The sequence below is a fragment of the Plecotus auritus genome, assembly GCF_963455305.1.
Source record: "Plecotus auritus genome assembly, chromosome: 7".
NCBI lineage: Eukaryota > Metazoa > Chordata > Mammalia > Chiroptera > Vespertilionidae > Plecotus > Plecotus auritus.
In genome coordinates this window covers 61,159,977-61,185,750 of record NC_137774.1, presented here as the reverse complement: position 1 = coordinate 61,185,750, position 25,774 = coordinate 61,159,977, and the positions used below count along the sequence as shown (strand labels likewise).

The following is a 25,774-nucleotide window of genomic DNA, read 5'->3' as shown; positions in this document are numbered from 1 at the left end:
GACTTCCTTTCACCAATTCGCTTTCACTTCAGAGACTAAAGTCAAAGGGTTAGGGAAAAATTTCTGCTTGGTGGCTGTTATTTATATGTCCAAGGCAGCAAAAGTGTAGCCTTGGACAACAGTTACTGCCTGAACAGTGTTAAGCTCCTTAGGGTGACCTGATTGCCCAGGACAGGGCTTCCCAGTGTTGCTGTGGACCATCTGCCTAAAGATCACCTGAGCTGTTATTAAGAATACAGACTTTCAGGTTCCTGCAATAGATTACTCACTCAGATCCCTGTAGGCACAGTCTAGGGCCCACATTTTTAACTAATGTTCCAAGTGATTCTCATGTACTTTAAAATGTGAGACCCAGTGGTGCAGCCCCTATAAAGCTTGGAGAGAGCATAAGAAAAACTGCGCTTCAACTACTTGAATTATAATTCTGAGACTATCCTATTCACATGTCAAATTTCTGGCCAAATTCCGAAGTAGGAATTTCTATTAAATTGTCATTGGCCCTAGCCAGTTTTTCTCAGTGGTTAGAGCGTTGGCCCTCAGACTGAAGGGTCCTAGGTTTGATTCCGGTCAAGGGCATGTACCTTAGTTGCAGGCTCAACCCCCGACCCTGGTTGGGGCAAGTGCAGGAGGCAACTACTGGATGTGTCTCTCTCTCACATAGATGTTTCTCTCTGTCTCTCTCTCCCTCCTTCCACTCTCAAAAAATCAATGGAAAAAATATCCTCAGGTGAGGATTAACAAAAATAAATAGTAGGATTACACTCCAGCCTCTCCAAAGCATCATTAACATACAATGGTGAAGAAAGAACAGAGTAGCCCTAGCTGGTTTGGCTCAGTGGAGAGAGTGTCAGCCTGTGGACTGAAAGGTCCCGGGTTTGATTCTGGTCAAGGGCACATGCCCAGGTTGCAGGCTTGATTCCCAGTTGGGGGCATGCAGGAGGCAGCAGATCAATGATTCTCATCATTGATGTTTCTATCTCTCTCCCTCTCCCTTCCTCTCTCTCTAAAAATCAATAAACACACACACACACACACACACACACACACACACACACACACACACACAAAACACCAGAGTAGAACATGAAGCAGGAGAAAGAAAATCTGGAGGAAAATTTAAAAAGCAGTAGCTGAATTTAGAAATCATTTAAGATAATGGTTCTCAAACTGTGCTCCAGGGAACTCTAAGGCTCTGTACAGAAGATTCCAAGGGTTTCACTGTCAAGTAACTCTCAAAATTTCTTTAAAAGAAAAATACTTTTTGTGTAGGCATTGTAGTTGGGAAACCATATTGGATAAAAAGGCTCCTCTGGCCCAGCCGGTGTGGCTCAGTGGTTGAGCACTCAAGTCACAGGTTCAATTCCCGTTCAGGGCACACACCAGGATTGCATGCTCGATTCCCAAAAGGGGGCATGTAGGAGGCAGCTGATTGACATTTCTGATTGATGTTTCTTTCTCTCCCTCCTCTTTTTCCTCTGTCAAATCAATAATTTTTTTTTTTTTTAAAAAGGCCTCTGCTAATAAAACAGTTTGAAAACTAGCACTCAAGTATTAAACATAGGAGTAAAGCCCTGGCTGGTGTGGTTCAGAGGTTGAGTGTGGGCCTGTCCTCATAAGGGTCTCGGGTCTGATTCCTGGTCAAGGGCATCTACCAGGGTTGCAGGTTCAATCCCCTGCCCTAGTCAGGGCATGTGCGGGAGGCAACCAATTGATGTGTTTCTCTCCCATCGATGTTTCTCTTTCTCTCTCCCTCTCTCTCCTCCTCCCCTCCCTCCTTCTTTAAAACAAACAAAAATAAAGGAGTAAAAGGAGAAGATTGATTTTAATTTTCACTGTTAAAAGTCAAATGGCCAAACACTTTCTGAGGCATAAACCTACCTTGTGCCATGTACTGCTGCTGCAATTATGAATACTTAATCCCTTTTTTGGGTTAATCTTCATGTGAGGATATTTCTCTATTGATTTTTAGAGAGTGGAAGGGAGGGGGAGACAGAGAGAAACATTGATTTGAGAGAGACACATCCATTGGTTGCCTCTCACACTTGCCCCGACTGGGGCCGGCAATAGAGCCTGCAACCAATGTACCTGCTCTAGATCAGAATCGAACCTGTGACCCTTCAGTCCAAGGGCCAACACTTTATCCACTGAGCCAAACCGGCCAGGGCATGTGTTACCTTTTAGTAAAAGGCGAGAGATTTATGCAATCTGAAGAGAAATCAGGGTATATGTGTTATGTTTTAAAGGCTTATCTCTGAATGTCATGGAAGGTATAGTACACTGGGCAAACAATGGGCATTCATTGAGTAATACTCTGTTGACATTTTAAATTCTCTTGATTTGAACATCATTATTTTGAAAGCTTTAGCCCTTTCCTCACTGTCAAAAAAAAGGTGTCTTCTAAAGTAGCATGGAGGCCTGGATGGTGTTGCCAATGGTTAGAAGGATCTCAGGTTCAATTCCCGGTCAAGGGCATGTGCCTGGGCTGTAGGTTTGATCTCCAGCCCCAACAGATCAATGTCTCTCTCACATTGCTGTTTCTCTCTCTCTCTCTCTCTCTCTTTCCCTCCTTTCCATTTTCTCTAAAAATCAATGGGAAAAATATCCTCAGGTGAGGATTAACAAACAAACAAAAAAAGTAGCATGGACTTTTTGCTAAGATTAAATGTCATCATTTTTAACTTAATCTCAAGCTGGAGGAGTTTCTTGGTGTATATCTTGTATACTTGATTGGAAAACATAAAGACCAGTGAAATTCAGGAAGTAGCCATAGAACGGAAGGGGACAGAAGAAAATTTAGAAAAAAAGAAAAGACTAATCAGAATTTAGAGAATGTTTAACATTTAAAGCTTTATTCTAAAGGGAACTGAAGTGTGAATTCCCGACTTTTAAAGTATTTTTCTTTCTAGTATATTAGGATAATTGAAAAGACAGTAAGTTTTGTTTTTTTAAAAAATATTTTTTTATTCATTTCAGAGAGGAAGGGAGAGGGAGAGAGAGATAGAAACATTGATGGGAGAGAATCATTGATCAGCTGTCCCCCCCTTGCATATCTCCTCCACGGGGATCGAGCCTGCAACCTAGGCATGTGCCCTGGGAATAGAACTGTTCATAGGTCGATGCTCAACCACTGAGCCATGTACTCTGGACTGAAAAGACAGTAAGTTTTTGACAAACGCACTGAAGTACTAAATTAAGCCTGGCTGTCCCTTCAACTTTACAAAGATTTTTTTTGTGTTCGTCTTAAAATTTGAGGGATTAACATTAAGTACAGATTATCAGGACTACATTGTAAACACCGAGCATTTGAAAACAAAGGAGAGAGAGCAACTGGGCAGACTTACGTCAAATGGTTGGTGCATCCCCTTGGCAACAGCTTGGTATAGAGAGCTGGTGGCGTTGCTGCCCCGCTTGACATGTGGTCCGGCGCCAAGGACATGCTGGAGAACACTAAACGCATTTGCTTCTGCACTTCCTGTGGCAGCACTCTCTGCTACAAAGGCAGCATGAACAAGACTGTCTCCATTCTGCTCCCGAATTTCACCTGGGCCGCGTCAGGAGAGGGTGAAAAAGAAAGTGGCTTGGTCACCACTGGTTTTATTCTTCAGTATTCTGTGCCCAACAGTATGAACCCACTAAGATTAAGCTTTTCTGAGGCCCACTGCTCTTTCCCTGCCATCCTGCCCTTCCCCCAACACACAAAAAACATGTTTAACAGACAACACCCAAGCTATCTAATTCTTTCCTTCCACATTAAGACTGTGTGGTAATAAATAATCAGGCCTATTCCACTCTGACATAATACTGGGGGTGGAGGGATTTCTTCTGAAATATAGACTCTAACAGAACAAAACACTCACCTCCACGGTATCTGGCCTTTGCACCTGATAAACCAAGCCCACCCCTCATGTTCAGAAACCGTTCAGCAACTTGCTTCAGAACAGGATGACTCACACCTATTTCACCAGAAAAAAAACAAGCTAGAACCAGAATTTCTAAAACACAATTGTAAAACATCTACTATTTAAAAAATAATGATTACACAATTCAAATATTACAGAAATAAACAGTAAACAAGAGTCTCCTCCCCCAAAATGCCATTCTCTCAGATACCTATTTACAGTTTACTACATATTAATCTAGAACTTTTTCTAGGCAGGTATTACTATCACCTTCATTTTCTTTATTTACAAAATGGTTATTGTATTGATATTTAACTTGTCTTTTGTAATTTACAACTAAGTGAGTGGTCTACATCAAACCTTTAATGGTTATAAAGAATTCCATTATATGAATTTACTTAATCAACCCCTTCTTTATGGACATTCAGGTTTCCAATAGTTGGCTATTAACACAATATTCATTGTGTATCAAAGGATACTTTTGAGAGAGTAAAAAGACAACCCACAGAATGGGAAAAAATTTGCAAATAATGTATCTGGTAAGGAATTAGTATCCATAATATACAAATAAGTCTTACAACTCAACAAAAAAAAAACATACAGCCCACCCAGTGTGCCGCAGTGGTTGAGTGTTGGTTGACCCATGAACCAAGAGGTCACTGGTTAGCCCAGCCAGCATGGCTCAGTCGTTGAGCGTTGACCTATGAACTAGGAGGTCACAGTTTCATTACTAGTCAGGGCACATGCCTGGATTGCAGGCTCGATACCCAGTATAGGGTGTAGAGGAGGCAGCCGATCAATGATTCTCCCTCATCATTGATGTTTCTATCTATCCTTCTCCCTCTAAAAATCAATAAAAATATATTTAAAAACAAATTAACACACAACTCAACAAAAACAAAACAAAATCCCTAATACAAAAATGGACAAAGGACTTGAATAGACATTTCTTCAAAGAAGATATACAAATGCCCAATAAACACAAAATAAAATGCTCAATGTCATTAGTCATCAGTGAACTACAAATCAAAACTACAATGAGATTTCACATCCACTTGGATGGCCATAATAAAAAAGGCAGAAAATAACAAGTGCTGGTGAGAATATGGAGAAATTGGAACCCTTGTGCACTGTTGGTGGGAATGTAAAATAGCTCAATTGCTTTGGAAAACAGTCTGGTAGTTCTTCAAATATGTCCTGACAATTCTTCTCCTAGGCATATACCCAAAAGAATTAAAAACAAGGTGTTGTAGTCCGGCTGGTGTGGCTCAGTGGTGGAGCATCAGCCTATCAAACAGGAGTTTGTGTTTCAATTCCCAGTCAGGGCACATGCCCAGGTTGCAGTCTTGGTCCCTAGTAGGAGGCATGCAGGAGGCAGCTGATCAAATGGTTCTCTCTCATCACTGATATTTCTCTCTCTCCCTCTCCTTTCTCTCTGAAATCAACAAAAATATATTGAAAAAAATAAAGAAAAACAAAGTGTAATAATCTAGCAAAAATCTTATACATGAATGTTTATATTCACAACTAGAGGCCTGGTGCACGAAATTCGTGCACGGGGGTGTGTGTGGCCCTCAGCCCAGCCTGCACCCTCTCCAATCTGGGACCACTTGAGGGATGTCTGACTGCCTGTTTAGGCCCGATCCCACTGGGCCTCACAATCCAGGACTGCTGGTTCCCAACTGCTCGCCTGCATACCTTCCTGATTGCTCCTAACCGCTTCTGCCTGCCAGCCTGATCACCCCCTAACCACTCCCCTGCCAGCCTGGTCACCCTAACTGCTCTCCCCTGCAGGCCTGGTCACTCCTAACTGCTCTCCCCTGCAGGCCTGGTCGCCCCCAACTGCTCTCCCCTGCCGTCTTGGTCACCCCTAACTGCCCTCCCCTGCAGGCTTGATCGCCCCCAACTGCCCTCCCTTGCAGGCCTGGTCCCTTCCAACTGCCCTCCCCTGCTGGCCTGATCTCCCACAACTGCCCTCCCTTTAAGGCCTGGTCCCTCCCAACTGCCCTCCCTTGCTGGCCATCTTGTGTCCACATGGGGGCAGGATCTTTGACCAGATGGGGCAGCCATCTTGTGTGTTGGAGTGATGGTCAATCTGCATATTACTCTTTTATTAGCTAGGATAGAGGCCTGGTGCACGGGAGGGGGCCAGCTGGTTTGCCCTGAAGGATGTCCCGGATCACGGTGGGGGTTCCCTTGGGGCGTGGGGCGGCCTGGGCGAGGGGCCTGTGGTGGTTTGCAGGCTGGCCACGCCCCCTGGTGACCCAAGCGGAGGCCCTGGTATCTGGGGTATATTTATCTTCTACAATTGAAACTTTGTAGCCTGGAGCGGAGCCAAGCCTTCTGCTTGCTCCGTGGTGGCAGCCTTTTTTTTTGGGATTTATGTATCTTCTATAATTGAAACTTTGTAGCCTTAAGCGGAGGCCTGGGCCAGCCAGGGTGTGCGGAAAGCTTGGCTTCCTCCATCACCAGGGGCAGCCCTAGCCTCCTGCTCTTTCCAGCTCCGTGGCTGCCGCCATTTCTGTTGGGCTATATTTATCTTCTATCATTGAAACTTTGTAGCCTTGAGTGGAGGCCTAGGCCGCCAAGGGCAGGCAGAAAGCTTGGCTTCCTCCATTGCCAGGGAAACCCAAGCCTCCCTCCTGCTCTCTGTGGCCGTAGCCAGCTTGGTTGGGTTTATTTGCATATTCGCTCTGATTGGCTGGTGGGTGTGGCTGGTGGGTATAGCGGAGTGAGGGTTAATTTGCATATTACTCTTTTATTAGATAGGATAGCCAAAAGGTAGAAGCAACACATATATCCAGCTGATGAGTGGCTAGATAAAATATGGTGATGGAATATTTTTCAGCCAGAAAAGGGAACACTGACACATGCTATAATATGAATGAACTTTGTATCGACAGAAAGCTGATTAGTGGTTGCCAGAGAGGCAAGGAGGAGGTGGAATGGGGAGTCACTGCTAATGAGTAAAGGGCTTCTCTTTGGGGATGATGAAAATAATCTGATATAACAGTGTTATCAGTTGCACAACTCTGACTATACTTTAAAATATGGGTGAATTTTATGGCATGTGAATTATTATACCTCAGTTAAGCTATTATTTACAAAACAAATGAACCAAAAAACAATATTGCAAATAATCTCATGCAACCAGTTTGTAAACCTGATCAAGTGTTTCTGCAGGTTAAATTCTTAAAAGTAAAACTGCTAGGTCTAAGAACATAAACATTTAGAATTTTAATATACTAAAATAGGGCTCCAAAAATGTTCTATCATTTTATACTCCCACCAACAACTTTTGAGAGTGCCTACTATTTCCATATTCTGGGTAATACTGGGCAGGTCAACCTTTTAATTTTTGCCAATCTCACAGATAAAAATTTTCTTAATTATTAGTGAGGCTGACCATCTTTTACAATGATAATTGACCCCCACCCCCACACACACTTTCCCCATGAGTTGTTTGTTCATGCCCTTTGTCTACTTTTCTATTAAACTGTTATTCCTAAGAAAAAAAAAAGCCAACAAAAAACTTGTATAAGTTCTCTGCATAGAGAGAAACTTGCCCTTTGTCAAAGGTTTCACAAATACTGTAATGAATTTAAAACTAGTAGCTTACAAAGTTAAATGGTGGATTCTGCTTTCCAAGAAAACACACTGCCTGTGAGACATAAACAGGACTGAGCTGTCAAATTTTGTTCAATCCCGTGTTCACCTAATTACAGTTTAAAAGATTATTTCTTAAAGAAGCAAACTGACATGTAGGCAATTCCCACTTACCAAGTCCAACCAAAGCCATTCTTGCACTTGTAAAGTGGTTCTGAACATAGTGATGTAACTGAGGAAGTGAAAAATACCCATTAGGTTATATTGGTATAAATACATAAAAAGCTGTAAAAACTTAAAACTGCAGTTCAGCAGGAAAATGCTCACTTAAAAGCTGTATAACAAATGATAAGGGACCACCTGGATTTTCTTTAAAAGTACTGCATAAAACAGGAGTGGGAAACGTCCAGCCCATAGGCTGGATAAGGCCTTCAAAATAATCTAGTCTGGCCCTGCCAAGGCATTAGGGGTAAGTTAATTAAATGTTTGACCAAATATAGCAGGCTAATTTTTAAGGTGATAATTTTGTAGGGCCCGTAAATGAATATATCCAAATGGCCCTTAGCAGAAAGAAGGTTCCCCACCCCTGGCTTAAAAACACTAGAAAGTAATGTGTTGATGGTTGCATAACTGTGAATACAATGAAAATTACTGAATTGTAGACTTTAAGTAGGTGAACTGTATGGTATGTGAATTACACCTCAATAAAGATGTTGCTGGGGGAAAAAAAAAGACTAAAAAAGAGAATAAAAAATTAGAGCATGCCCTGGCTTGAACTTGAAAAAAATGGGATCTAGTTTATGATTTTTAAGATAATGTAATTTAAGCAGCATACCAGGTTTCTTTTGTCTTTATGCAAGTAGTACTAAACCACTATTAACATTCTATAGAAGGGCTAACAGAATTACCCTATTGTACCTCTTTCACCCATCTTGTCATGAGGTTACTGTCTATACCAGGGTTTCCAACCTGGATGATGAAATAATTATCTGGAGGACTTAAAAAACAAAAACACTATCACTGTTTCCCCACCCCCACCCTATTCCCAGGCTCATACACAAATTGATATACAGTAGAACTCAATGTGGACTCCTAGAATCTTTATTTAAAACTACTCACCCCACCCCCACCCCCTGGTGACCTGAGAATCAGTGAGATTTGAGAATCACTGGTTTATAGTATAATTTTAGACCTAATATACAAAAGTCAGACTTAAACATGTATTCTCAACAGAAGCACCATGGCTCAAGGGAATGAAAATTGCTTCTTAAGGGTGAGAAAAGAATCTTATTCCTTTTATATACAGAGTATAAATAAAGATACAGTACATAAACAGATAGTGTATCTGTGGTATTAAAAATTCATTGTGGGGGGTACAGAAGAAATTGGCTACCAAGGTTCCTTGGCAATGGGTTATAATGTTGAGAATCACTAGGCTAGGGTAGCGAGACTGAATTTTTAATCAAGTTATCCAATTTTTGTGCTCTAAAATGGTGTCTATATATACAGAGTTGCCTTGGATATCCATATTCTTTTTTTTCTTTCTATTGAGGTTTTTCTATTGAATGCTGCCATTGCTCAAAGTATTCAAGCACTAATTTCTTTAGAATTTCCTTTAGCCTAGGGACACATTTTAAAAATGCTAATAATTTGAGACAGTCTTGGTTAACATTTTGGTATTTATCTATGAGATACACACTTTATTACTCTTTTTTTAAAATTACAGTTGACACAACGCACATTTTGTTTTTTAAAAAATGGGACCTTTGGCATATCCTGTTCATAAATTGCCTTTTCTTTACCTGACAATACACTATGGAATTTTTCCAAATCAATTAATAATATGAATGATTGAATAGTATTCCATTCTACAACTACTTAGTTAAATAACTATTTCCCCAATTATACACACAGAAAAAGGTCTAGAAGACAATAAACCTACATATTCACATTGACTGCCTTTAGGTATATGAGACATTTTCCTTCATTTTGCTTGTCATTGTTTTCTGAAATGAACAGGTCCCTCTTATAATAAAAACTTTTTAAAGTTAAAACATACAAAAATTGTTCTGATAGAATTTTAGTTAAAAAGCTTATGGGGAAAAAAAAGCAAGTGTATTTCTTAAAAAAAATTAGCAAACAGCCTGGCCTGTGTTGCAGGAGGCAGCCTATGGATGTTTATCTCATCAATGTTTCTCTCTCTCTCTCTCCCTCCTTTCCTCTCTCTCTAAAATCAATAAAAATTTATTTTTTAAAAAGTTAGCAAATAAACCCAACATGGCAAATGAATGTTCAGTTTAATGTGAAAAGAAACCCATTTAATTTTTATTTACTTATTTAAAAATATTTTTATTGATTTCAGAGAGGAAGGGAGAGGGAGAGAGAAATAAAATATCAATGATGAGAGAGAATCATTGTCGGTTGCCTCCTGCACATCCCACACTGGGGATTGAGCCCAGAGCCCAGACATATGCCTTAACGGGGAATCAAACCGTGACCTCCTGGTTCATAGGTTGATGTCAACCCGAGCCATGATGGCTGGGCAAAGAAATACATTTTAAAACGTAATGTGTTCCACATTACCTCATCTGGTGTCACTTTTCCAATCCTATAATCAGGACAATACAAGGAATTAGCCAAGGCATTTCGGTAAGCTGCAGCATGCAGATTTTCAATGATATCTGAAAAATAAGTAAAGAAGCAGTTATGGATATATAATTTAAAAAAAGCCAACATTTTTAGAATTTAAAAAGCAACTAGACTATACAGCTTTGGTCGTCTTATGGCAACTTTTATTTATGTTTATTTTGTTAATCCTCACCTGAGGATATTTTCTCCATTGATTTTTAGAGAGAGTGGAAGGGAGGATGGGAAGGGGAGGAGGGGAGAGAGAAACATCAATGTGAGAGACACATGGATTGGTTGCCTCCCACACATGCCCCGACTGGGCTGGGGGTCGAACCTGCACCCCAGGTACATGCCCTTGACCAGGAATCAAACTCGTGACCCTTTGTTGAGGGTCGATGCTCTAACCAGTGAGAAACACTGGCCAGGACATCTTATGGCAACTTTAAAAATTTTGCCAGTTGAAAACTGCTGAGAAAAGAGATTATACATATGACAGTAGTTTCTACATGCTAGAATCCACATAAACACTTTTCTATCTACCTGGTATTATCTGGAAAGTATAAAGGAAGTCTGACTTGCCATAAGACCTTGGACAAATCATTTAACCTAAATATTATTTACTTCTAGGTTCCCTCTCTAGATAATGAGGGAGCTGTCAGGGTAAGACGTGCTAGGAGAGTGTGAAGTTTAGGTCATATCACTAGCTTTCAGGGGTCAAATGCTACCCCCAAATTGTATTCCTCCCCAGTGCCCTGGTACTGTCCCTGCTTCCTGCTTGAGCCTTCGATTGAGTTATGTCACTTTCATTTACTTATTGTTGGGCAATCTTCCTATGCCAGGTCCTGTGCGAGTGCTGGCAAAACAGAGACGAGTCTATTCTCAAAATGTTGAGAGAGCCCTAGCTGGTTTGGCTCAGTGGATAGAGCCTGCGGACTGAAGGGCCTCAGGTTCGATTCCAATCAAGGGCACATACCCAGGTTGCGGGCTTGACCCCCAGTAGGGGGATGCAGGAGGCAGCCGATCAATGATTCTCTCTCATCATTGATGTTTCTATTTCCTATCTCTCTCTCCCTCTTCCTTCCTCCCTTTCTGAAATCAATAAAGAAAACAAAAAAACAAAACCAAAACGTTGAGAGGAAAAAAAACGGTAAGATCAAGTATTATGGGTATGATGTCAATAGTACATCAAAAGTGCAGAGGGACATGGGAAGGCAGTGGGAACTAGATAGGAGTTAACAGAAGTAAACTCTGGGATGAATGAGTAGGTGTTTGCCAGGTGAGTGATTTGGGAATGGCATTTCAAGCAGCAGAAAGAGACGACGGCATAAAATATGAGGACAATTTGATTCAAAGGGGGACTGCAGCTAGGAGGGGTGGGGGAGAGCAAGAACCAAGGGAGGCAGACGGGGCCAGGCCACGTCCGTGAGGACATATGCTATGTTAAGGAGTCTGGGCTTTTTCACAATTAGAAGCCTTTAAAGGATTTTCACTGGGTGTTCATGTCAGAGGGATCACTATACTGTAATGGCAATGGGAAGATGGGCTGAGGACGTAAACCTGCAGCAGACGCCTGCCAACAGGCAGTAACTGCTCAGGCAGAAAGAATGAGGACTGGAGCCTCACTGCTACCAGCGGGGAAGAAGCCACTCTGTACATACAAGTCGTCTTATGTAAATTTTACCATTCTATCTCTAAAGTATCTCCCCTCAATATATACACACTTTGAATAATTAATTCCAATGGGTTAAATCTGAAAAGAAAGAAACATCAATTGAGCTATCAGCTGTTAAGTGTGTATACATTTTTTGGGACACCCTGTATTTCTTTGGTAGAAGTCAGGAGTAACAAAGATCATACTCCTTTGTGACACAAAGTATCACCATGCAATAATAGCAGCTAACATGAACCAAGCACTCATTATATTGCATACACTTGACAGGAGACGAGGGTCTGCATGCTGCCTTTCTGTTTGTCTCTGTGTATTAGGTAGATCTGCTATAACTCCCCAACTTGTTATGGTGGATCTTGTGGGACTCAGTGGCTCAATCTTCCAGATTCCTGAGCTAGGTGCTCCAGGAATGTCTCTTGTGTGGGTTATATGCGCCCTCCTATTGTAATTGAGTCTTACATGCTGTAGGCCTGTTCATGGGTGGAGTTAACCCTCAGGTTGGCTGACTATAAGGATAAACCTTGATCACAGTGTGAGTCGCTGTTGGAGTTGTTCCCAGTAGGGTCTGGTGCCTATTGGAATCCCCCTTTGCACGTGCACGTGCTGTTCATGTGGCTAGTTGGGTTGAGCTCTGGTGTGGTCTGAAGTCCAACACTGGTTGTGTTGGTTCTGAGTCCACTTGGGCGGGTTTCTGGTGCAGGTTGATGTCAGATGTTGCAAGTAACTGGCCTTGGGCTACCCGTTTGAAGCTACCACACTATTCACTGTTTGTTGCTGCCTCTTTTGCGCTTGGGTGTGTGTGGGAGGGACCAAGCTGTGTACAAACCTTGGCTTCCTCTGGGGGCAGATCAATGAAAGGTCTAAGGCACCCTGAGGTCGGCCTATTCCACCACCCTCTGAGGCCATCTGGTCTTCCTCCAGAGCCTTCTGAAGAAAGGCTGTGGAGTGGGCCCAGGCTGCTTGCACCCACAAACACTTCCACAGGGTATGAGCTCGGCAGGGCAGGGGTATAGGAGTTGAGAGGACCAATCGAGCGGGTCTCCTGCGACAGGCCTGCATGCGGAGCGAAGCGCATCCCATACGGAGCCTATCAGACCTGAGTGGTCTGCCTGCACATCTGCTGCTACCGAGAGCTGTGTGACTTCCAAGTGGTGGTGCCTGTTTACACATTTGTTTCTCCAGTTGTACTTGTCAAGATGATATAATCAAACATTGCATCCAGCCGAAACCGGTTTGGCTCAGTGGATAGAGCGTCGGCCTGCGGACTGAAGGGTCCCGGGTTCGATTCCGGTCAAGGGCATGTACCTTGGTTGCGGGCACATCCCCAGTGGGAGGTGTGCAGGAGGCAGCTGATCGATGTTTCTCTCTCATCGATGTTTCTAGCTCTCTATCCCTCTCCCTTCCTCTCTGTAAAATATCAATAAAATATATTTAAAAAAAAAACACAAAAAAACAAAAAACAAAAAAACAAAAAACAAAAAAAAACAAAAACATTGCATCCATATAAAATATGAGCACAAAAAAAGTCATTTTAAAAAATTAAGTAGCTTGCTTTGGAAAGACCCAATAAAGGTGGGTTGGCTAAACAGTAACAGCCATACGTAACAATAAACAACATCAGCAGCACCAATAAACTGCTGCTGGATTTGGTGGAAGCAAAACAAACAAACGAACAAAACACGGGGTGGAGGGACAGGAAAATGCCTAGGTTTCCATAATCAATATATTATCAAAGATGAAAAATTATCAACAAATGTTTAGAAACAAAAGAACAAACAATATATTTAAAAAACTGGACAAATTTATGGAAAAGGCATGTTCAAACCCAAGTAGAAAAAAACTTCAGCGACATTGTTTTTCCTCTCTATAAACTCATCTTCTCAAAAAACCAGTATCTTAAAAACAACTGATGTAATCTGAAAATGCACTTACGAGCCTGTGGATTCTGAAGAGCCACAGCTTTGTCAATCCTCAGCTGAGACTGAAGGGCAGCCACCTCCCAACGACGAAATTCAGGTGCTGTGGTGACATTGAGCAGGAACTCCATTAGAATTTCGCTAGAGAAGACATCAAGATACAAGTTAGGAGTCAAAAATTTAAAACCAACATCCATTCTACGTAACTAACACTCTCAAATTAAACTTTAACCTTGTGGCAAGTACACTGTTTTAAGCACTTCGCAAATCATAACCCAAAACCAAATTCAGAGGTCATAATGCTACATCTAGAACTGCGCAGCTTAGTATTTCTTTAAAAGTAGATGTCCTAGCCCTGGCCGGGTACCTCAGTTGGTTTTGGCATTATTCCAATATGCCAAGGTTGTAGGTTTGGCAGAAACATGAATCAAGCAATGAATGCATAAATAAGTGGAACAACAAATTGATGTTTTCTCTCTCTGAAATCAATAACTTTTTTTAAAAAGCAGATGTCCTAATACATGCAGGTGCTTACATGTCATCCCGCAGGCATTCCACCGTGTAGGCCATGTTTTCTCTTGTTGAAGTCACACTGCATCAGAAATAATTACAGTGAATTACTGGAATCAAAAGTTTTCCCTTATACCTTTGTTAAACAAACCAGTTCCTTTGAAAAAAATTTATTTTGAAGTATAAAAAAATATAAATAATATATTCATCAACTAAAATTTTAAAAATATTTAAAAAGCACCCTGACTGGTGTGGCTCAGTAGATAGAGCATCGGCCCATGCCCTGAAGGGTCTTGGGTTCAATTCCCAGTCAAGGGCACATACCTGGGTTTTAGGTTCAATCCTCAGCCCCGGGCGTGTGCCGGAGGCAACCAATCAATGGCTTTCCCTGCACCCTTCCATCCACTCTCTCTAAAAATCAAAGGAAAAAACCAAACAATCTCCCTCCCAAAAAACTATGTTGTACATTTGAAACTAATATAATACTGTATGTCAACTATAATTGAAAAATGAAAAAATATTAAAAAGATATTTTTAATAACAAAAAAACCAGCAAATATTTAATCTTAAAAAGGAAATCCTGACATATTATACATAGATGAATCCTGAAGACATTATACTAAGTGAAGTAAGTCAGTCATAAAGGGACAAATATTGTATGATTCCACTTATATTAGATAACTACGTAGTGAAAACACACAGACTGAACACAGAGAGGTGGCTGGCAGGAGCTGGGAAGGTGAACACTTCCCCATTCTGGAGATGCATGGTGCTGATGGTTGCTTCATGCCACTTACCATAGAACCGTACACTTAAAAGTGACAAATTTCATGTTATGTATATTTTACCACAACTTAAGAAAAAAAAAAAAAAAGACAAGTGAAGTTGCAGATCTTTGTATCTTTCCCAGGCTAATTCCCTTACTCTCTCCCACTCTGGAGACAAACATATTCGTAAGCATTACACATTATTATTTTGCTTTTAAAAAAATTATACATGCCTCATACTTCAAAAAAAATCTTGAAATAAAATTTTCCACAAGACATTTTGTTTTTAGTCTATGTTGATATGTACGTAGCTCTAGCTCATTCCTTAGCTGCTGTGTAGTAGTCCCATTATTTGAGTATATCATACTTTACCCATTTCCCTAAAAGTGGCCATTGAAATTGTTTCCAGGCTCTACAAAGACATCTTTGTGCATGTGGATTGAAAAATGCTAGGTTTTAGAATATGCTCATTTTCAATAACACTAGATATTTCCTGATTCTTTCCAAAGTAGTTATATCAATTTATACTCCCACCAGCTGTAAAAGATAATCTCCATCTCCCATAACACTACAACACAACATATAAAAACTGATGGGTGTGGCATGATAGCACACTATTGATTACAAGCCAAGATTGCTGTTTCTGGCTTTCTCTTCTGGTATTAGTTTGTTCCTATCCTTTGTCCATCCATCTTCTCTTAGTTTTTTTCACCCTAACTTGTAATTATTTTTCCAAACAATCCTCTCCATGTTATGTGTTGCAAATATCTACTCCCAGTTAATTAAATTTTTACTTCAAAACATAAAGATGATTTACATTTTGATGTAGTCAAATTCATTAGTTTTTTCCTTCTTTAAGAAATTCTTAACCACCTTGATAACAGAATATTTTCTGGTGTTTTCACTATTTATTTACTATTACTTATTTTTAACAAACCTTAATTTACCACCAACTGCTTCAATTCCACGGGTTATCTTAAAAGATGACGCTCCTTTAGTAGTCTTAAAAGAGAAAGAACAATTGTTTTTAGTAGTTTTTTAATGCTGTTTGCCAAACAGCACACTATATCATAACTTAATATCTTACTGTCATTAGATTCAAAGGGAACTTGACCTAAATAGTGGATCCTTTTTAGTTTAAGAGTTATAAAATAAAGTTCACCAAAAAGCACAAGTATAAATTTTTATATCAAGTACATTTAGGCAAAAATTCCATTATCAAATACAAGCTTACTGGATTCATCAGTCTTTTCTGAAAGAGATTTGCATATGGGAAAGAATAATTTTCTTTTAATTTTTGGTACTTAAAAAAAAATTTAATTAAAAAAAACTTTTCTTTTATGCTCTAGCATGAACATTCAGATGGACACTAATTTAATACTTCTCTGTGGTAAATATCCTGTGGTTTTTCATGTTATATTAGGGGATTGTACAGGGTTGAATAGTGTCTCCCCAAAATTCACATCCACTCAGAACCTGTGACTGTGACCTTATCTGAAAATAGTGTCTTTTGCAAATGTATTTGAAATGAGGTCACAGTAGATCAGAGTGGGCCCTAAATTTAATAGGAATGGAAGAATCAAGTAAGAGGGAAAGTTGGACACAGAGACAGAGGAAATACTGTGTGACAGGCAGAAATTGGAGTGATGCAGCTACAAGCCCAGGTACACCAAGGACTGCTGCCACCACCAGAAGGAAGAGGCGGGGAAGACTCTTCCTAGAGCGGGCAGAGGGAACACGGCTCTACTGACACCCTGAGTGTGACTGCTAGCCTCTAGAAATCTGAGGGTCGTTTCTGTTGTTGAAGCCACTCAGTCTGAAGCATGTGTTATGGTAGCCTTAGCAAATGAATACAGGAACACTGCTTTTCCTTCCTATAGGACCAGGAGACCACAGCATTTCCAAACATAATGAGGTAGTGAAGATGCTTACCAGACTAGATGCAAGACGAAGCAAATGAGAGGTTCCTAAGTTGTTAGAGTCCTCATACCTACTGCCAGCTTTAATGAACAAACCAATTCTTGATGCAGGAGCATAGTTTTCCAGAGACGCAATCACTAAGCCATTTGGTAATTTGGTAAACTGTATTTAAAATAAAGTAGAAACAACAATATAAAGCAGAGATGTGATCACTGTCTTCATATTACCCAAGATAGAAGGCACATCTAGGTTCCGGAGAGCCACTCCGTGAGACTGACCTCGAGGTCCTGAGGATGTACAGGCGCTCCTGCAGGGGCAGTCGTGGCTTTCACTTTGGGAGCAACTTTGAGGGAATAAAATCTCTAAACATACAAAAAAGAAAGGTTACACACATTTCTCAGGAACACAGCATACCGTATCCTAGTGTGCCCAAGCAATAGAAGGCGTTCAGTGGTAAAAGAACTCCATGGGAAGATTTGGCTGATGAACTTATCATGGACTTATGAACCCACCATTTTAGCCAAGCCTCTCCTAAACCTCTATTTATTTGTAGAGCCTGAGGAATACCAAGTTCTACATATTCACTTTTACTATGTAAAGAATTACTGTATTTTCTTATACCTTTTAACTACCTTACTGAAGTGTCAAGTGGCTCTTTCTAGCTCTAATGCTTTGACATTATTTTAAAAAGTGTGGCACTGTCACAAACCACACCCTTTTACAGATTTTAGAATTACTGCTTCTCTCATCTGCTCAAAGAGTCTCATCTTTTTAGTCTATTTTCCAACTGAAATAACATCTCCTTAATCATTTTAGTCACTTTAAAAAAAGCCAAAGTATACCAAGGAAAACTTCTACCCAGCCCCAAGTATTTCCCACAGTATCTTCACTCTCTTGGGTGCTACACTGAGACAACACAATGAAGGGTTGTATCTTCTCTGACTAATACAAATTATATCATCCTGAGATTAACAAGAGCTCATCCACAGCAGAATCTCTGTGTAATATGCAGCCACTGATAAGGTAAAGGGTCCTCTTAATTGTTGGCTAATGATCTAAAATGCGGACATTTTCTTGGACAAATGATATACCATGACCCAGAATTTATTTTATCATGCCTAAAGTTTACGAGGTTACTAGTGGATATGCACGATAAGAATGAATAAAACACGGTACTGCCAAAATCAAATGATCAAATGTGAACGACAGAGGGCGCTTTATAGTGCTTTCAGCAGCAGTGCACCAACTGGTTCCTAGTTTTCATTTGCTGCAAGACTTTGTAATGATAAATTACAATTAGCTTTGCTTTATCATAAATTTTGTTTGCTGGTTATGGTATAGTTAACCCTATTTGTGATTTTGGCTTTTAATTACCCAAAAATTAAAATTTAAGACATGTGGGCATAGAAGTTCAAATATGAGTAATCCATAGTTCTATTGCCAAGGGAGAGTTAGGCACTTTTCCTTCAAATGTGCCTGAACAGTGACACTTCATTGGTTATGTGTTTCTTATTTGTCCCATTCAAATCAGTTGCAAAGAATTATCCTAGCAATTACTAGGTCATTTAAATAACAAAATTGGTATAAACTTATTCTTATGTAAAATATGTTATCATTAGAAACATTAATAATTACTTTCAAGTTTACTGCAATTTGTTTACATTGGTACTCTCCAAATATTACTTTTGAGGTGTTTTTTTTTTTTTTCCTACTGGAAGGTGATGAATGGAAGGGAGATTTTGGGATCTTTTGCCAGACTAACTTAAGCCCTCAAAGGGTTGTTGTTAATCATTGGCTTGTCTAGGCCAGGGAGGGTAAGATAATCACAGCCTGCATTTGTATAATCCATAGTACATCTATTTAAACATTAAGCACAGGAAAACTCCTTTCCCTGGTCTTTTGAAACCTCTAGCGGTTCCCTAATAAATCAGCGAGGCACTACTGGCATTTGGGGCTGGATATCTGTTGCGGTGGAGGCCGTCTTCGCGCACTGCGGGATGCTCAGCCCCACCCCGACCTCCAGGTGACAGCAGCGCTTCTCTGCAGGCTTACAACCAAAAATGTTTCCCGACTGTGAACTGCTCCCTGGGGGCAAAAAGAGCCAAGCTGAGCTTTCTAAGAGCGTTCCTGATTCCCCCTGGATAACCATCGCTCCACAGCGGCCTCACACGGACACCCGAGTCTTCCCCAGGTGACAGCTATGTTTCACGGGCTGGAAGGAGCCGCCCACCAAGGGCCCTCCCGGAGCAAGTCGTCACGGAGACTAAGGAAAGCACGCGCACACTTCCTGGACCCGTATTAATCCAGTGACGACCGCTTCACGGGCATGAGCTCATTTCTTCCTTAAAGTTTTATTCACAAGCCCACTTCCCCGCAGGGACACGGATGCCCCGAGGGACAGCCAGAGCAGAGGCCGCGGCTGCGAGGCCCCCGTCGCCTCCTGGCCCAGCCCCCACGTCCCCTCGGCGCGCGGTCGCAGTGACCTTCAGAGGCTCTCAAGCCCTCGCCCTCCCTCGGTTTCCGGGCATTTGGTCTCTTCTACGTAGAGCACAAGCCCAGCTTCCAAGGCCCTCCCGCCCCCACCCCGTCCAGCCGGCCGCCCACTCGGCCCGCCAGGTTCAGCTGAAGGACAGACCGAAGCCCCGGTCCGGGACCCCCACGCCGAGCAGCTCCGGCCGCACCACCTCGCTGACCAACTGTGCACAATCCTCCCCAGACCCGCCAGCCGTGCTCACCGCGAAGGACCCGGCTCTGCTTAGCAGCTTCATGGCCCCAAATTCCTCTGACCCACGGTCACCGGCTAAAAGGCGAGCAAGATGGTGGCCGACGACGGGAGTTTCCCAGCGTCCCCCGCGCCGCGTCCGCGGCCTCTCTATCCGGACCGCGCTCTACTGCTCCCGGGGGTGGGGCCGCTCCCCGCGGCGGGCGGTGCGGGACGCGGGGTTCCGTGGCGTCCAGCAGTTGGCTCCGGCTCCTTTCTGCACTCTCTCCTTGCCCTGACTGGCTCGGCGTTCTCTCCGGCGACGTCCCCAACAGACCCGCCACTTAGAATTCTCCCGCCCGGGCCGCCAACGGGACAGCGTCTTCGGGGGCTCGCCCGCCGCGGGCCACGCGTTTCCTGGGCTCCGGAGCCGGCCTCACTGCCTCAGGCCTGGGCGAGTCTTCGCCGGATCGTGCGGCGCGAGAGGCCGTCCGCTGGCCTAACGCCGGGGACGCCGTCCTGACCACGAAGTCGGCTCTCTGGAATCGCTCTTCTCGGCAGGGGTTACGTAGAAAAGAACTGTGTTTGTGTAAGAATGAAAATGTTTTGAATAGTGTGTGTGTGTGTGTGTGGGGAGGGGGGGCGGGAGGACAGTGTGAGACTTCTGAGCTGGAACCGGCCTACGGAGTCCTGTGACTCCGGGAAGAAAGATCACCCCTCTGACACGAGCGGCGATCCGCAGTTGCCGAGGCCGGACACCGGCGGCGGGGACTTCCTGTCTGCACCCGTCAGGAGCGCGGCTGGGAAACCGCGGCCCTGGGGTCCTTAGGTTTTGTTAGCAATGGCTCCGTGCGGGTGCGCGTCCGCGCTTTAAGTCCCAGGTGGTTCATGTGTCACTAAAGCCTCAGAAGGGCTGTGTCCCAGCCGAAAGGAAGCACGACGACACGTCCTCGGCCGGTGGCTGCGTTGCTCCGTGCCTACACCTGCCTAATGGGCGTCGGGTCTTCAGAAAATAGCGAAAACCCAGTGTCTGCGCCATCATGGTCACCCCTCACTCAGTCTGCACAGCGCACAGGTCACCGAAACTGGCGTTGTTCCACATTAATAGTCATCTATTTATTTCGGATAGTATGGCAATACGTTTCCTCTTTAAATACATTTATAAAAGAAAAAAGTTGCTTTAAAAATTAAGTAAATTTACTTAAAGGTTTTTACCTTCGTGTTATACCAATGAGTGAACTGTGGGAAACATTGCTTCGATTAAGTCGCTCTCCTGCTTAAAAATTTTTCAAGGATTCCCCATATTTTTTCAGGATAAGATTCAAGTTAACATGGATTACAAATATCTCTCTCCAGTACTTAAAAAAACACCCCACTTTATTGTTGAAAGTATTATAGATGTCCCCCCTTTTCCTCCATTGACCCCTTCTTGCCGGCTCCCAACTCCATGCCTGGCCTTCACCACACTATTGTCTGTGTCCATGGGTTATGCATATATGCATAAAAGTTCTTTGGTTAATCTCTTCCCACCCACCCATCCTTGGGGGCTTTCCCTCTGGGATTCCACAGTCTGGTTTTAATTTGCATCTCTCTCTCTGATGATTAGAGACATTGAGCATTTTTTCATGTCTCTTGATCATTTGTATGTCCTCTTTGGAGAAGTGTCTATTTAGGTCTTCTGCCCATTTTTTAAATTGGGTTCTTTGTCTTCCTTTTGTTGAATTGTATTGGTACTTTATATATTTCGGACATTAACTCCTTATCAAATGTGTCATTGGCAATATATTCTCCATACAGTGGATTCCATTTTCGTTTTGATGCTGATTTCTTTTGCAGAAGCTTGTTATTTCGGTGTAGTCCCATTTGTTTATTTTTTCCTTTGTTTCCCTTGTCATTGTATATCTGATATTTTGCTTCCTGTGGTTTCTTCTAGGATTTTTATGGTTTCACAACTTTAAGTTTTTTTAAAAAAAATCCATTTTGAGTTTATCTTGTGTGTGGTGTAAGTTGGTGGTCTAGTTTCATTTTTTTACATGTAGCTGTCCAATTTTCCCAACACCATTTATTGAAGAGACTGTCTTGACTCCATTGTATGCTCTTGTCTTCTTTACCAAATATTAATTGAGCATAATGGCTTGGTCAATTTCTGGGGTCTCTTTTCTGATCCAGTGATCTATATGCCTCTTCTTGTGTCAGTACCAGGCTGTTTTGATTACAGTGGCTTTGTGGTATAGCTAGATATCTGGTATTGTGATCTCTCCAACTTTGTTCTTCTTTCTCAAGATTGCTGTGGCTATTCGAAGTCTTTTTTAGTTCCATATAAATTTTTTGAGTGCTTCTTCTAGATCTGTGAAATATGCCGTCATATTTTAATGGGGATTTCATTGAATCTATAGATTGCTTTGGGTAGTCTGGACATTTTAATGATGTTAATTCTACCAACCCATGAGCCCGGTACATTCTTCCAATTGTTTATATCTTCCTCTATTTCTTTTTTCAGCATCCTGTAGTTTTCTTAGTACAGGTCTTTTACCTCCTTGGTTATGTTTATTCCTAAGTATCATAATTTTTTTGTTGCAATGGTAAATGGATTATTTTTTTAGTTTCTGAGAGTTCATTATTGGTGTATAAAAATGCCATTGATTTCTGAGTGTTCATTTTGTATCCAGCTACATTGCCAAATTCATTTATTAAATCTAGTAGTTTTTGGGTGGAGTCCTTAGGGTTTTCTATGTACCATATCTTGTCATCTGTGGAAAATGACAGTTTACTTCCTCCTTTCCAATGGGATGCCTTTTATTTCTTCTTGTCTGATTTCTGTGGCTAGGACTTCCAGCACTGTGTTGAATAAGAGTGGTGAAAGCGGACATCCCTGTCTTGTTCTTGTTCTTAGGGGAAATGGTCTTAGTTTTTGCCCCTTGAGTACCATGTTCGCTGTAAGTTTGTCATGTATAGCCTTTATCATGTTGAGATATGCTCCCTCTATACCCATTTTGCTGAGAGTTGTTATGAAAAATGGGTGTTGGATTTTGTTGCTTTTTCTGCATCTATTGATATAATAATGTCATTTTTGTCCTTCAATTTGTTTATGTGATGCATCACATTTATTGATTTTTGAATATTGTACCACCCTTGCATCCGTGAGATAAATCCCACTTGGCCATGGTGTATGATCTTTTTAATATATTGCTGGATGTGATTTTGTTTAGGATTTTAGCATCTGTGTTCCTCAAGGATATTGGTCTGTAATTTTCTTTCTTTGTAGTGCCTTCATCTGGTTTTAGAATTAGGGTAATGCTAGCCTCATGAAAAGAGCTTGGGAGTGTGCCTCTTCTTGGATTTTTTGGAATAGTTTGAGAAAGACAAATATTAGTTCTTCTTTGAGTGTTTGGTAAAACTCCCCTGTGAAGATATCCAGACAAAGGCTTTTGTTTGCTGGGAGTTTTTTGATTACAGCTTCAATTTTATCAGTTATTATTGGTCTATTCAGGTTTTCTGATTCTTCCTGATTCAGTGTGGAAAATTGCATTTTTCTAGGAATTTGTCCATTTCATCCAGGATGTCCCACTTGTTGGCATATAGTTGTTCATATTATTTCCTTACAATTCTTTGTATTTCTGTGGTGTCCATTGTTATTTTCCTTCTTTCATTTCTGATTTTATTTATTTGAGTTTTCTCTCTTTGTTTCTTGATGAATCTGGCTAACGGTTCATCAATCATATTTATATTTTCAAGGAACTAGGTCTTGGTTTCATTGACCTTTTTTTTCTGTCTATATCATTTATTTCTACTCTGATCTTTATTATATCCCCCCTTCTACTTACTCTGGGCTTTTCTTGTTCTCTTTCTAGTTCTTTAAGTTGTAAGATTAGATAGTTTATTAGCAGTTTGTCTTTTTTCTTGAGGTGGGCCTCAGTGCTCTGAACTTCCCTCTCAGGACTGCTTTTGCTGTATCCCATAGGTTTTGGGTTGTTGAGTGTTCATTTTCATTTTTTTCCAGGAAGTTTTTTTTTTTTTTTTGGTGGAGAAGCATTTTTTATTATTTTTTATTTTTTATTATTTTTTAGTTTCTTTATTGATTAAGGTGTTACATATGTATCCTTATTCCCCCACTACCCCTTCCATCCCCCCCACTCATGCCCTCACCCCCCTGTTGTCTGTGTCCATTGGTTAGGCCCATATGCATGCATACAAGTCCTTTGTTTGATCTCTCTCTCTTACCCCCACCCTCCCCTACCTTTCCTCTTAGGTTTGATGGTCTGATCAATGTTTCTGTCTCTGGTACTGTTTTTGTTCATCAGTTTATGTTGTTCATTATATTCCACAAATGAGTGAGATCATGTGATACTTATCTTTCTCTGACTGGCTTATTTCACTTAGCATAATGTTCTCCAGTTCCATCCATGTTGTTGCAAATGGTAGGAATTCCTTCTTTTTTACCTCAGCGTAGTATTCCATTATGTAGATGTACCACTGTTTTTTAATCCACTCATCTGCTGATGGGCATTTAGGCTGTTTCCAAATCTTAGCTATGGTGAATTGTGCTGCTATGAACATTAGGGGTGCATATATCCTTTCTGATTGATGTTTCTACTAGCTTCTTGGGATATATTTCTAGAAGTGGTATTACTGGGTCAAATGGGAGTTCCATTTTTAGTTTTTTGAGGAAACTCCATACTGTTCTCCACAGTGGCTGCACCAATCTGCATTCCCACCAGCAGTGCACGAGGGTTCATTTTTCTCCGCATCCTTACCAACATTTGTCATTTATTGATTTGTTGATGATAGCCATTCTGACAGGTGTGCGATGGTACCGCATTGTCATTTTGATTTGCATCTCTTGGATAATTAGTGACTTTGAGCATGTTTTCATGTGTCTCTTGGCCTTCCTTCTGTCTTCTTTCAAAAAGATTCTATTTAGGTCCGTTGCCCATTTTTTTTATTGGATCATTTATCTTCCTTTTATTAAGTTGTATAAGCTGCCTGTAGATGTTGGAGATTAAACCTTTATCAGTGATAGCATTTGCAAATATGTTCTCCCATACAGTGGGGTTTCTTGTTGTTTTATTGATGGGTTTTTTTTTTTTTTTTAAATATATTTTATTGGTATTTTACATAGAGGAAAGGAGAGGGATAGAAAGCTAGAAACATCGATGAGAGAGAAACATCGATCAGCTGCCTCCTGCACACCTCCCACTGGGGATGTGCCTGCAACCAAGGTACATGCCCTTGACCGGAATCGAACCGGGGACCCTTCAGTCCGCAGGCCGACGCTCTATCCACTGAGCCAAACCGGTTTCGGCTGATGGGTTTTTTTTTTGCTGCGCAAAAGCTTTTTATTTTGATGTAGTCCCATTTGTTTATTTTCTCTTTGGCTTCCATTGCCCTAGGGGCAGTATCAGTGAAGAAGTTCTTTTGGCATAAGTCTGAGATTTTGCTGCCTGTGGATTCCTCTAGTATTTTTATGGTTTCCCGTCTTATGTTTAAGTCCTGTATCCATTTTGAGTTTATTTTTGTGTATGGTGTAAGTTGGTGATCTAGTTTCATTGTTTTGCATGTATCTGTCCAATTTTCCCAACACCATTTATTGAAGAGACTGTCTTGATTCCATTGTATGTTCATGCCTCCTTTGTCGAATATTAATTGGGCATAGTGGTTTGGGTCCATTTTTGGGTTCTCTATTCTATTCCATTGATCTATATGTCTGTTCTTGTGCCAGTACAAGGCTGTTTTGAGAACAGTGGCTTTGTAATACAGCTTGATATCTGGTATTGAGATCCCTCCTACTTTGTTCTTTCTCAGGATTGCTGCAGCTATTCGGGGTCTTTTTTTATTCCAGATGAATTTTTGGAGAGTTCTTTCTAGGTCTGTGAAATATGCCGTTGGTATTTTAATGTGGATTGCATTGAATCTATAGATTGCTTTGGGTAGTATGGACAGTTTGATGCTGTTGATTCTACCAGTCCATGAACACAGTATGTTCTTCCATCTGTTTATATCTTTCTCTCTTTTTTCAGTGTCCTGTAGTTTTTTGTATATAGGTCTTTTACCTCTTTAGATAAGTTTATTCCTAGGTATCTTAATTTTTTTGGTACGATGGTAAATGGGATTGCTGTTTTAGTCTCTCTTTCTGTAAGTTCACTATTCCAGGAAGTTTT

General features: G+C 41.3%; 1 protein-coding gene across 2 annotated transcripts in view; it reads right to left on the bottom strand.

Moving 5' to 3' along the window:
- Nucleotides 1–20,594, bottom strand: part of UQCRC2 (ubiquinol-cytochrome c reductase core protein 2) — a 31,986-nt gene extending 11,392 nt beyond the window's left edge. Inside the window, exons 1-10 of one of the 2 annotated variants that reach the window (XR_013961297.1) lie at nt 19,651–20,163; nt 17,194–17,277; nt 16,928–17,077; nt 15,933–15,997; nt 14,254–14,310; nt 13,735–13,859; nt 10,089–10,186; nt 7,680–7,737; nt 3,858–3,953; nt 3,342–3,541 (exon numbers count right to left, since the gene is read on the bottom strand). Coding sequence is in view for 1 of the 2 variants with exons in the window: in XM_080681843.1 (XP_080537969.1) it covers nt 3,342–3,541; nt 3,858–3,953; nt 7,680–7,737; nt 10,089–10,186; nt 13,735–13,859; nt 14,254–14,310; nt 15,933–15,997; nt 16,928–17,077; nt 17,194–17,277; nt 19,651–19,683 (966 nt within the window). In the remaining variant the exon portion in view is untranslated. Of the gene's footprint in view, nt 1–3,341; nt 3,542–3,857; nt 3,954–7,679; nt 7,738–10,088; nt 10,187–13,734; nt 13,860–14,253; nt 14,311–15,932; nt 15,998–16,927; nt 17,078–17,193; nt 17,278–19,650 lie in introns of both variants that reach the window. The other variant, XM_080681843.1, reaches the window with a different exon arrangement.
- Between the last annotated feature and the right edge of the window lie 5,180 nt (nt 20,595–25,774).